The sequence below is a fragment of the Seriola dumerili genome, unplaced genomic scaffold (genome assembly GCF_002260705.1).
Source record: "Seriola dumerili isolate Sdu_G_001 unplaced genomic scaffold, Sdu_1.0 BDQW01001191.1, whole genome shotgun sequence".
NCBI classification, from domain to species: Eukaryota; Metazoa; Chordata; class Actinopteri; order Carangiformes; family Carangidae; genus Seriola; species Seriola dumerili.
This window is the reverse complement of record NW_019175446.1, coordinates 338733-350060: the sequence shown is the minus strand read 5'-3', so window position 1 is coordinate 350060 and position 11328 is coordinate 338733. Positions and strand designations below refer to the sequence as shown.

Here is an 11328-nt window from a genome sequence, read left to right as displayed (position 1 = left end):
CCCCCCCCCCCCCCCCCCCCCGACAGTTGTCAGTGGCACTGGAGGAGAAGTCGTCCCTTCAGGCGGAGACACGCTCTCTGAAGGAGAAGCTGAGCCGCTGCGACTCTCTGGACGCCTCCACCACTGCCATCACTGGCAAGAAGCTGCTGCTGCTGCAGAGTCAGATGGAGCAGCTTCAGGAGGAGAACTACAGGTACAGCCTGTACACACACACACACACACACACACACACACACACACACACACACACACACACACACACACACACAAAGTTTGATTTACTTAGGAAAACAGTCCAGGGATTCTACCTACAATTTAAGACAAATGTCACACTGTAAGTAGAAACATTCATCAGGCCTATAACATAATAGACACATTTACATAATTTGCTTAACATTGAAGAACGCTGGAGATTTTCAAAAAAAAATTAACATTTACAAGTTACATCGACATAAAATTAAACTGTTGTTGACTCACCTTGCCTCGTTTCATATCTGACACAAACCGCTGCTCCTCTCTCTTGTCCGTCTCAGACTGGAGAACAGCAGAGACGACATGCGTGTGCGGGGAGAGATACTGGAGCGCGAGGTGACCGACCTGCAGCAGCGTAACGAAGAGCTGACCAGTCTGGCGCAGGAGGCTCAGGCCCTCAAAGACGAGATGGACATTCTCAGGTGAGACCGCTAGTCTTCTTGCACTTGTACTCGATCAAGTTTGAATTTATCGTGGAAGTTACATCTTCTGGAATTGAGTTAAGTTCTTCATTGAGACATTGAAGTTCCATTTTGGCTGAAAAATATATCTGTTGTCTCTTTAAGGGATTAGTCTTTGATAGAAACCAACAATATGTTCTGTTTGATCACAGCTCGATGTGTTGTTCGACAACAATGGAGCTCTATGACACAGAGGAATAAGATACATGAATGAGCCACACCCTCGCACTGGGTGACATGTTGCTTCTTTATAACAATGAACACTGTAACTGATTTTCTTTAAGTCGATCCTCGCATGTTGCTTTGATGCTGTAAATACTCACAAGCTCGTATTTTTGCAGCTGGAAATAGTCCCCAACGATTTCCTCCTGCATGAGTAATGTTTGCTAAAAACTACCGTCTGTTTTAGGAAACAGCCTTTTTAAAAAATAAATGAATACATTTTTGAAGCTTTACATCTTCAGTAGGAATGAATAGGCTTTTAACTGAGAGCCAGGGACAGGGGAGGGAAGTCCAAAAGTGTTCAGAGAATTAACTGACATGTTGATGTCTATCTGGTCTTTTGGAGGGATTTCTTGACAGTATCAAAAAAGAGAATATCACCAGCTTTCTGTTTTTAAGATGTAGCTCATCTCTTATCACTTTACACTCACAGAAACAACTCCCACGCTGCCCACACACAGACGTCCATTCAGCCCCTCTCTCTGACCTCTGTGTATGATAATAGGAATTTCGTGCGTTGACTCTGGCTGGTGTGAGACTTGTTGGTTTTCAGTTGTTAAGTACATATCCACACGGATGTATTGTGTTTAACTAAAAGCCATGTTCCTGTGCCGGCACTTGACGCTCCTGATGCCCCCCCAGGCATTCGTCTGACCGGGTGAACCAGCTCGAGGCGATGGTGGAGACGTACAAGAGGAAACTGGAGGATCTTGGCGACCTGCGCAGACAGGTGCGCCTCCTGGAGGAGCGCAACACCGTGTACATGCAGCGCACCTGCGAGCTGGAGGAGGAGCTGCGCAGGGCCAACGCTGTCCGCAACCAGCTGGACACCTACAAGAGACAGGCAAGCTGTGGGCTGACAGGAGGAGGGAGAGTCATACTTGCTCCTGTGTTGACGTCCGGGAGATGTTTAACACATCGCTTTGGTTTTCTGCACGTCATTGGAGCACGTTGCAGTTTTTATAGAGCGCTCTTTCCAACACAGATTCTCGTGCTCTCTGACTTACAGGCTCATGAGCTCCACACCAAGCACTCGGCAGAGGCCATGAAAGCCGAGAAGTGGCAGTTTGAGTACAAGAACCTTCACGACAAATACGACGCGCTGCTGAAAGAGAAAGAAGTGAGTTTATGAACTGAACACTGTCGGGAAATAAAAGTCCAATTGTGGAACCACAGTGCTTTTACTGTGGTGTTTTATCAGCGTGTAGCATCTGTTTGTAGTGGATCTGTCTCATATCAAGATCACTCACTAAAAGCCCTGTCATCGTTTTACAAGGTGGAGTGATGTAGTTTTTATTTCAGTGATGGCAGTCCTTGCACGGATCCACATTCGCTGCAATGATCACAGGGCGCACAGGAGGAAACTGTTGCCAGGCAAATATCGTACTATTCTTCAGTGGACTCCCACGTCCAGTGTCAGTTCTAGCACCTTCTGCAATCTGACAGGAGTGATTAATGCCCTCGGTTACTTGTGGTAGTAATTAAGAAATACACACTGTCCCGACATGCGGTCTACATTTACATTCACTTCATCCATGTCGTACCAATCTCATTGATGTAGTGTGACAGTTTAGATGCAGGAGGAAACCCCTTACACCATGGGGCTCTGTAATGTAAAATGACTTTAGGTCTGTTTCCATGTGTCCTCAGGTGGTCTAACAGAAATAATTGTGCATTATTTTGTTTTTTTTTCATTATATATTAGTTTTATTTTATACCGGATTGACTTTATAGATTCTTAATAAGTGCTGAGCTGAAGCTGAGGGCGTATGTTGTGCTTTGCTCCTCAGCGTCTGATCTCAGAAAGAGACACACTTCGGGAAACAAACGATGAGCTCAGGTGTGCACAAGTCCAACAGAGGTGTCTGAGTGGAGCAGGTGAGTTGTAATTGCACTGAGTCAAGAAGTAAAGAAGTAAATTAAACAGTAATCTGGTAAAAAATATGTCATAGAAAACATGTTGTCCTTTTGTCACGCTGTGATCCATCAGTAAACTCAGCTTTCACAATTTTGGAGCAGCAGTTTGTGTTTGTGTCTGAAGGTGAAAATACAAATAATTAAAACAAAATTGGAAAGATAATTGTAACAGATGCAACTGAATTTTTTTTTATCACAGTAATAATTATAATTGTAATAATTTATTCATCCAAAAGAGCATTAATCAAAATCTTGCTGGGAAAGTGAAATATTTCTCAGCTGCTGAAGCTATTTTATTAAAATCTGTTGACACTTAATCCGTCTCTTTCTCTCCACAGGAGGTCTGTGCGACAGTGGTGTCACAGTGGGAAACCTTGCTGCAGAGATCATGCCTACTGAGCTCAAGTATGTGTGTTGTTATTAATATTCTCTGTATGTCTGTGTATAAGCTGCGCTGTGGAGGGGTTAACGTGTGCCATAGCAGTCAAATTTGGGCGTAACAAATGAGATTTGCCCTCTAAACCTGGGACTGGTGTCATTATCAGTGGCCCACTCGTACCCTATATTCATCCTCTACAGCCTGAGATAAACGGCTCAGACCTGCTAACACGACCACAAAAGCAAAAGTTTATTTTTAGAACTTGAATGTGCACTTGGCATCTCAAATAGTGACACATGGCAGCGCTGCACATTTGGCCTGGGCGTTGTCGTAGAGAGGGCTGGGTCAACTCGGCAAAGCTTTTTTTTTTCTCTCTCTCTCTGACCCACTTCATCTGTCCCCCATTTCCTCCACTTTCTCCTTCCCCCTTTGTTTCACCTCCTACTCCCTCCCTCTCTCGGTCTCTGCTCGCTCCTTGGACAGGGAGACGGTGGTGCGTCTGCAGAGTGAAAACAAGATGTTGTGTGTCCAGGAGGAGACCTACAGGCAGAAACTAGTGGAGGTGCAGGCTGAGCTGGAGGAGGCTCAGCGCAGCAAGAACACCCTGGAAACTCAGAACAGGTAGTGTGTGTTTGTGTGTGTGTGTGTGTCCTCAACATACAGTCCAACTTCTTGTTCAGCAGTGTTAAATAATCATCCCCCTTCCAGGTCGCCATATTGTATGTTCCTGGACATTAATCTGGTTGTTTGGCTGATAGTAGGAGTGAGATCTGCCTAAATGTCAACTCACCCTCTGGACTGTGTGCTCAACTGAGCTGTGTGGGCTGGACTAGAGGACAGACAGCAGAAAGCCAGATTGTCCCTTGACTGTATGTGTGTGTGTGTGTGTGTGTTTACATGCCTGTGGGCATGTGGACATGTGGGTGGACTGTGTGTGTGTGTGGCTGTGTGTGTGTGTGTGTGGCTGTGTGTGTGGCTGTGTATGTGTCCAATGCAACACCAGGCCCAGGGTGTGGGAAGCATCCTCAGCAACAGTAACAGGAGGAGAGGAGTGGAGTGAGCATGCTCAGTAGAGCAGAGCGGTGAATGGTCAGGCAGCACACTTGGTGGAATGGATGAACGCTGCCTGCAGCAGATGTACAAGGATCCACATGATACTTTGCAAACATCTTCCACCCACAGAAGCGGCTTAATAACCTTGTGTTTTATCTTCCCTCTTTTGTTTTCACATCTTCTATCATCCCCCTGCTTTTTGTTTGTGGCTCTCTCCACAATGTTCCTTAAACCTTCTTATTTTCTCTCTGTTTCTTGTATCTGTGCTCTTTCTGTTTTTGTGTCCTTCTCTGTTCCCAACCTTTTTCTCCTCGTCCCTTCCCTCTCAAGGTTGAACCAGCAGCAGATCTCAGAGCTGCGTTCTCAGATCGAGGAGCTCCAGAGAGCGCTCCAGGAGCAGGACAGCAAGACGGAGGATGTGAGTTGAGAGACAGCTGCGTCCTTCTCCTCTGCCCACTGTCGTCAATTCACACTTACAAACTTCCCTCATCACAAATCATAGTTAACAGAATAAGTTGAGACTAGATACACAACTAGATCCTGTTGCCTTGATCAGATAATCAAAGCAAAAAGAATTACTATTATTATTATTATTAATTTGGGTTAAATTGACAAATTTGGGAAACTGATTCATATATTCCTTGTATTGTAAGTAAAATTATTTTTGAAGCACTGATGTTTTATCAAACACTCACTATGTGTAAAAGTTAAATGTTTGCATGGCACGTTGAGTTTATTGCAACAGATAGCTGTTGAACACACTTGGCTGTCGAGGACTGCAGTGTCTGTTCTCCTACTTTATTGATAATGTTGTGTGGGAATTTAACCCAAGTCTGCTGTGGTGATTCACTGTTAACGCCTGCCCCTCTCTGTCTGTCTCTCTCCGCCTGCCCCCATCGATCAACTCTGCCAAAATCAGGCTATCGTAAGTACGGCCCACCCTCCGTCCAACTGGCCCATGATTTAACTCTTTGACAGCTTGACTTTCACAATGTGTGTGTGTGTGTGTGTTTGTTTGTTTGTTTATGAAAACCTTATGAGTTTAGAGTTTAATGTTTTTTTTTTCCCCTTTTTCTTAGTCCTCCTTATTGAAGAAAAAGCTTGAGGAGCATTTGTAAGTACTTCACTTCTGCTTGCTTCATTTATCCATGTGTGCTCAAACATAAATTCACACACTCTTGTTGTGTGATTATCTCAGGGAGAAGCTCCATGAAGCTCACACAGATCTTCAAAAGAAAAGAGAAGTCATCGATGACCTGGAGCCCAAAGTGGACAGCAACAGTAAGTCATTACTTAAAAAAAAATGTCATGTCATGCTTCTTCCTTTCTTCTCTTCCTAAACACTTTTTATCTTCCTCCCTCTCAGTGGCGAAGAAGATCGATGAACTTCAGGAGATCCTGCGGAAGAAGGACGAGGACATGAAGCAGATGGAGGAGCGATACAAACGCTACGTGGAGAAGGCGAGAACGGTCAGTCCACCTAAACAGAACATGTTGTCCTCAGCATGTGGCTCTAAATAGGAAATAAGGGGTTGTTTTTTTTTGTTTTTTTTTTTTTTTACTGGTTAAAGGGGAACTCCACTGATTTTCTTTTTTTCTTTTTTTTAACACGTCCAAATCTGTTTACAGTTGTTGGGGATTTCTATTACCTACGTGAAAGAAGTTGTATATATAAACTTGTGAAAATATGTCACTTGAGTCAGTGTTGGTTTGAAAATGGAAAGAAAAAAAAAGAAAAAAAAAATCTTGAAGTGTGGAGATAGAAAGAGGTGAGCTTGCAGATCTCTGTAGCTCCCTCCTCGTATCTGCTTGAGGCTCACAGCTGCTACAGGAACGACACACTCAAATCAGCCAAAAGATGAAATTTCTGGTTCTGCTGCATCAGTTTTAACTATTTTTTTTGTTTGTTTTTAAAGAGCTCTCCATCGTGAGTCCGTCAGTGTTAATCAGTAGGTTTCTCTTGTGTGCAGGTGATCAAAACCCTGGATCCCAAGCAGCTGCCAGTGACCGCGACTCCTGACGTTCAGGCTCTGAAGAACCAGCTGGCAGAGAAGGAGAGAAAAATCCACCACCTCGAAGTACGAACCTTTTTTTTTTAACGCAAAAAAAGTCACAAATGAGAGGGTTACTCTGGCTCCGTTAAATCTCACTAATGCACGATGATCTGTTCCTTTGCCCAGCACGACTATGAGAAGAGCAGAGCCAGACACGACCAAGAGGAGAAACTCATCATTACTGCCTGGTACAACATGGTAAGTGAAGCGCACAGATGCATAGAAACACGTCGACGGAATAGCAGCATTTTTATCGTTTTTCATATGGAAAAAAAAACTGGACAAATCATCTGGACAAGACGATGACCGTTCACTCTTCCTTCGCCTCTCTCTTTCTCAGGGGATGGCGTTGCATCAGAAAGTGTCCGGCGAGCGCCTGGGACCGTCCAACCAGGCCATGTCCTTCCTGGCTCAGCAGAGGCAGTCCACCAACGCCAGGAGGGGCCTGACACGACACCACCATTAAGGGGGGGGGGGGGGACAAAAACAAACGTCCAGGCAGGAGAAGAAAAACATGCAGAAACGAAGCATAGAGAAGATGAAGTGATTTGCTGGAAACTTCATGTGAACTCCCTGTAACTGCCTTTATGCCTTCACTGGATTGCTGCACCTCAGAGTATTTTCAATGCTGCTGCTGCCCCCTGCTGGCTCCTAGTGGTCCGAGAATTTTTTATTTTTATTTTCTCCGTGGATCCCCAGAGGAGAGAGATACTACTGTGTTTAACTCTGCTGTTGATTAAATCCAGAGTTGAGCCATAGAAACAAATGGAAACTACTGGAGTAGAAGGAGTTGCAGGGTCTGAAAAGAGGCTGCCTCACCTTTTAAGGTGACATTTATTTCCTCTTTATCCTCTTGTACTCACTCTTGTTTCTTAAAGTCTCTTAAATTTCTTTTACATATATTTTATGTTATACAATAGGTTGGAATATGAACTAGTTTTGTCAAGGTAACAGTTTAAATGTGGCAGGCAAGGGAGGAGTTATTAGGGGTAATGCATTTACTATTGTTAATGCTAAAGAGGACAAAGCTACACAAGTTACAGACTGAACTCACACTCAGCCGTTAGTACATCTCATTGGTTTTGTTTGTTTGTTTTTGAATTTTCTCATAGTTTTTTTTGGTTTTCTAGATCATGTGTTTTCAGTTGATGTTTTTGATTTGTTTTAATCTGAAGGACACTGAAAAGACCATGAGGGTTGCTTAATGGCTTTAATCTTTTTTTCACTTGAACCTTTTTTTTTTTTCTCTAAACTTAATATTCATAAAAAATAACTTACTAGAGTTTTCACAAGATACACCAAAGCACTTTCTCTCTAGATGGAGCGGTGGGTTTGTTCAGTGCCTCGCTAAAAACCATGGATGACACTGAAGTTTGAGATATTTGCATTGTCGACCCCGTCTCCCTGTCTCATTTGGCAGAAATATATTTTACTTAAAGAATACTGCAGGTTTATTTTCTTATGCCTGGTGATAATGTGACTTCCACATATGATATTCTCAACAATGTTCTCATTTGTTGCGTATGATTTTTGATTTATTGCTTCTTTTTTTTTTCTCATTCCCTTTCCCTCTTCCCAAAGATTGAAACAGGGTGTTGGTTTTGGGTACGACCTAATTGCACACACCACTTTAGACTGATGTGAACATGGGCAACTAGAAGGCCTCTTAGTTTATCACAAGGACTGGAAAACACAATTTGAGTCCGTAATTACAACAACACTAAAAACAATGACTCAGCTAATGGTTGTTTACCACCAACCTCATTTACAGTTCATCTGAACTGGAAGGAAATGTATTCAACGGTACACTGGAATTCTTTTGTTGTCTGTTGACAGGAAGTCAGAGGCCGATACAAAAGGTGGAGTCTGCACTAGATAGCTCATTTATCCACACTGCATCTGCCTTTATTCACTACAGGTTAATTCCCCTTTTCAGCAGATGTAGTAACTTTAGACTGTCCCATATCAGAGCTGCTGTTTCATGACTTGTACTTGTTCCCTGTAAATGTTCGTGCTATGATCTACACAGACCAGGATCCTGCTGTTGTGTGCACATGTGTTTTCTACTGATGTTTCATTATTTTAAGTTGATATTTATGGTGTTAAGTCATTATCTTTGATGCACATTTGCATGGCTTGAAGGGTTTAATGTTGAGGTTGTCTGTGTTTGTTTGTATCATTATAATGGTCGAGTAGATTATAGCATACGGTACTTCACATGGGGATAGAGGCACATTGAAGATTTGTAGTCCTGTCTGTTCTACTTTTGCACTACAAATAAATGGGATCTTAAGAATTTTTGTCTGGTGTTGTCTTCATTAATAAGTTCAAAGAAAAAAGAAATTGCCTACACTAACTAAACCATAAATAAATGCTTCTTCAGAAGAATCTGAAGGTTTTATCAGCTTGTTCATTCTGGTGGAACTAAAGGTCAGACTGATTAGTCACACTTCTCACATCCTTTCGTGCAGCTGTTGAACAGTTAGGTAAAATGGTGATGGTATTCTTTATCTATCACATCACTTTCAATATGCACATCTCAAAGACTTGATAACTGACAAATCTAAACGTACAAACAAAATGAGAAATACAGCACTTCACTGCACTTGTTTTGTTTAATTTTGAAATTTGCAGTTCAGTTCTTAACTTTAATTTTCTAAGTGAGATGCATCCAAGAATGAACATAGCTCACCATAGTTCATCTTGACTTTTAATTACCTGAAATCCAGTGTGATAAGTAATAGACAGTCTTAATTTCAACCTCATTCTACTTGCAATTAATATATGATTTTAGTAATTCCCAAGGCAACAGGTCAAATGGGTAGATATCAGCTATAATATACCACATTAAGAAGAACAATCCAAAAGTAAATGTGCACCTAAGATAAGATAGTCGTTCATGAGTCCCACCAAGGACGTAGGTTTGCACAGTATTTCGGGAGGGCAGAATTGTCCCCACCAATATTTGAGTGAACTTGTTCACACTATGTTTAAAGTAAAGTCATATTAGATCATTGAATGTGCTCTCAAAGAGGCTATGTCTCCAGCCAATCAAATGCTAGCATTTGATTGGCTGAAAGGGCACAATATTACAGTGGTACCTGACATCACCAGAAGAAGCTACCTTTAACTAGCAAGCTAACCCTGGCTTCTGGCTTCTGTATGCTAGCAGTCAGTTTGCTAGCAGGAGTGAACATAAAATGTGAGATGTATCAAAGTATGAAAAATCCCATGAAAATGTCACAATGAATGTTATGACTTTTTTTTATACCTTACTATTCTATGATGTGTTTATACCTTAGTATACTATGACTTTTTATGCCCTAATATACTGTCTTTTTTAGACCTTAGTATACTACAACATTTTTTGCCTTGTTATAATATGACATCTTTTTATGCCTTATGCATTTTTGTGCTTTACTATACTAAGATGTTTTTATGACACTGTATGCCTTATTCTGACTTGTTTAGCCTTACTATACTATGACTTTTAATGCCTTGATTAACTATGACTTTTTATGCCTTCCTATGCTATGATGTTTTTATAACTTAATATTTTTAAGACTTTTTTTTGCCTTATACACGATTACGTTTTTATGCCTTACTATACTATGTCTTTTTTATACCTTACTATACCACGACATTTTTGCCTAAATGTACTAAAACCTTCAATGACTTGCTATTTTTAAGAATTCTTTATACCTTACATTCCTTTTTTGGGCTTACGTTTGTATGCCTTACTATAATATGACTTTTTATGACATACTATACTATGACTTTTTTATGCTTTACTATACTGTGACTTTTTCATGCCTTATTGTACTCTGATGTTTTTATGACTTGTTACATTATGACTTTTTATGCCTTACTATACTGTGACTTTTTTGCCTTAATATACTAAGAATTTTTATGACTTGCTATTTTTAAGAATTCTTTGTACCTTGCATTCCTATGACTTTTTGGGCTTACGTTTTTATGCCTTACTATAATATGACTTTTTATGACATACTATACCATGACTTTTTTATGTCTTATTGTACTGTGATGTTTTTATGCCTTACTATACTATGACGTTTTCATCAAAATTTTTTACCTTACTATACTTTCAATTTTTTATGCCTTACTATACTATGACTTTTTTGTCTTGCTATGATGTTTTTAAGACGTTCCGTGCATTACTATAGTATGACTTTTTATGCCTTATTGTAGTATAATGTTTTTATGCCTTACTATACTATGACTTTTTATGACTTATTATACTATGACTTTTTTCATGCCGTTTTATACTAAGACTTTTTTATGCCTTACTATACTATGATTTTTTTTGCCTTGCTATACTTTGACGTTTTTATGACTTACTACATTATGACATTTTTATAACTTTTTATGCCTTACTATACTATGACTTTTTTATGATATATGATTTTTTATGCCCTAATATACTGTGACTTTTTATGCCTTATTATACTATGACTTTTTTATGACTTTTTATGCCTTACTATACTATGACGTTTTTATAACTTTTTATGCCTTACTATACTATGACTTTTTTATGACTTTTTATGCCTTACTATACTATGACTTTTTTATGGCTTTGTATGCCTTACTATACTATGACTTTTTTATGACTTTTTATGCCTTACTATACTATGACTTTTATGAATTTTTATGCCTTACTATACTATGACGTTTTTATGACTTACTATACTATGACTTTTTTATGACTTTTTATGCCTTACTATACAATGACGTTTTTATGACTTACTATACTATGACTTTTTTATGACTTTTTTTGCCATACTGTACTATGACTTTTTTATGGCTTTTTATGCCTTACTATACTATGACTTTTTTATGACTTTTTATGCCTTATGACTTTTTTTATGACTTTTTATGCATTACTATACTATGACGTTTTCATGACTTTTTATGCCTTACTATACTATGACTTTTTTATGACTTTTTATGCCTTACTATACTATGACTTTTT

General features: G+C 40.1%; 1 protein-coding gene across 2 annotated transcripts in view; it reads left to right on the top strand.

Annotated features, from left to right (window-relative positions):
* The window catches only part of hook2 (hook microtubule tethering protein 2), an 11896-nt gene extending 5085 nt beyond the window's left edge, over positions 1–6811 (top strand). The window contains exons 9-23 of one of the 2 annotated variants that reach the window (XM_022767507.1): positions 27–193; positions 534–674; positions 1578–1779; positions 1945–2055; positions 2726–2813; positions 3191–3257; positions 3715–3852; positions 4615–4702; positions 5204–5209; positions 5364–5398; positions 5483–5565; positions 5651–5754; positions 6255–6362; positions 6465–6536; positions 6679–6811. In XM_022767507.1, coding sequence (XP_022623228.1) covers positions 27–193; positions 534–674; positions 1578–1779; positions 1945–2055; positions 2726–2813; positions 3191–3257; positions 3715–3852; positions 4615–4702; positions 5204–5209; positions 5364–5398; positions 5483–5565; positions 5651–5754; positions 6255–6362; positions 6465–6536; positions 6679–6804 — 1536 coding nt within the window. In that variant the 3' untranslated portion in view covers positions 6805–6811. The remainder of the gene's footprint in view (positions 1–26; positions 194–533; positions 675–1577; positions 1780–1944; positions 2056–2725; positions 2814–3190; positions 3258–3714; positions 3853–4614; positions 4703–5203; positions 5210–5363; positions 5399–5482; positions 5566–5650; positions 5755–6254; positions 6363–6464; positions 6537–6678) is intronic. The other variant, XM_022767508.1, reaches the window with a different exon arrangement.
* The last annotated feature ends 4517 nt before the right edge of the window (positions 6812–11328 follow it).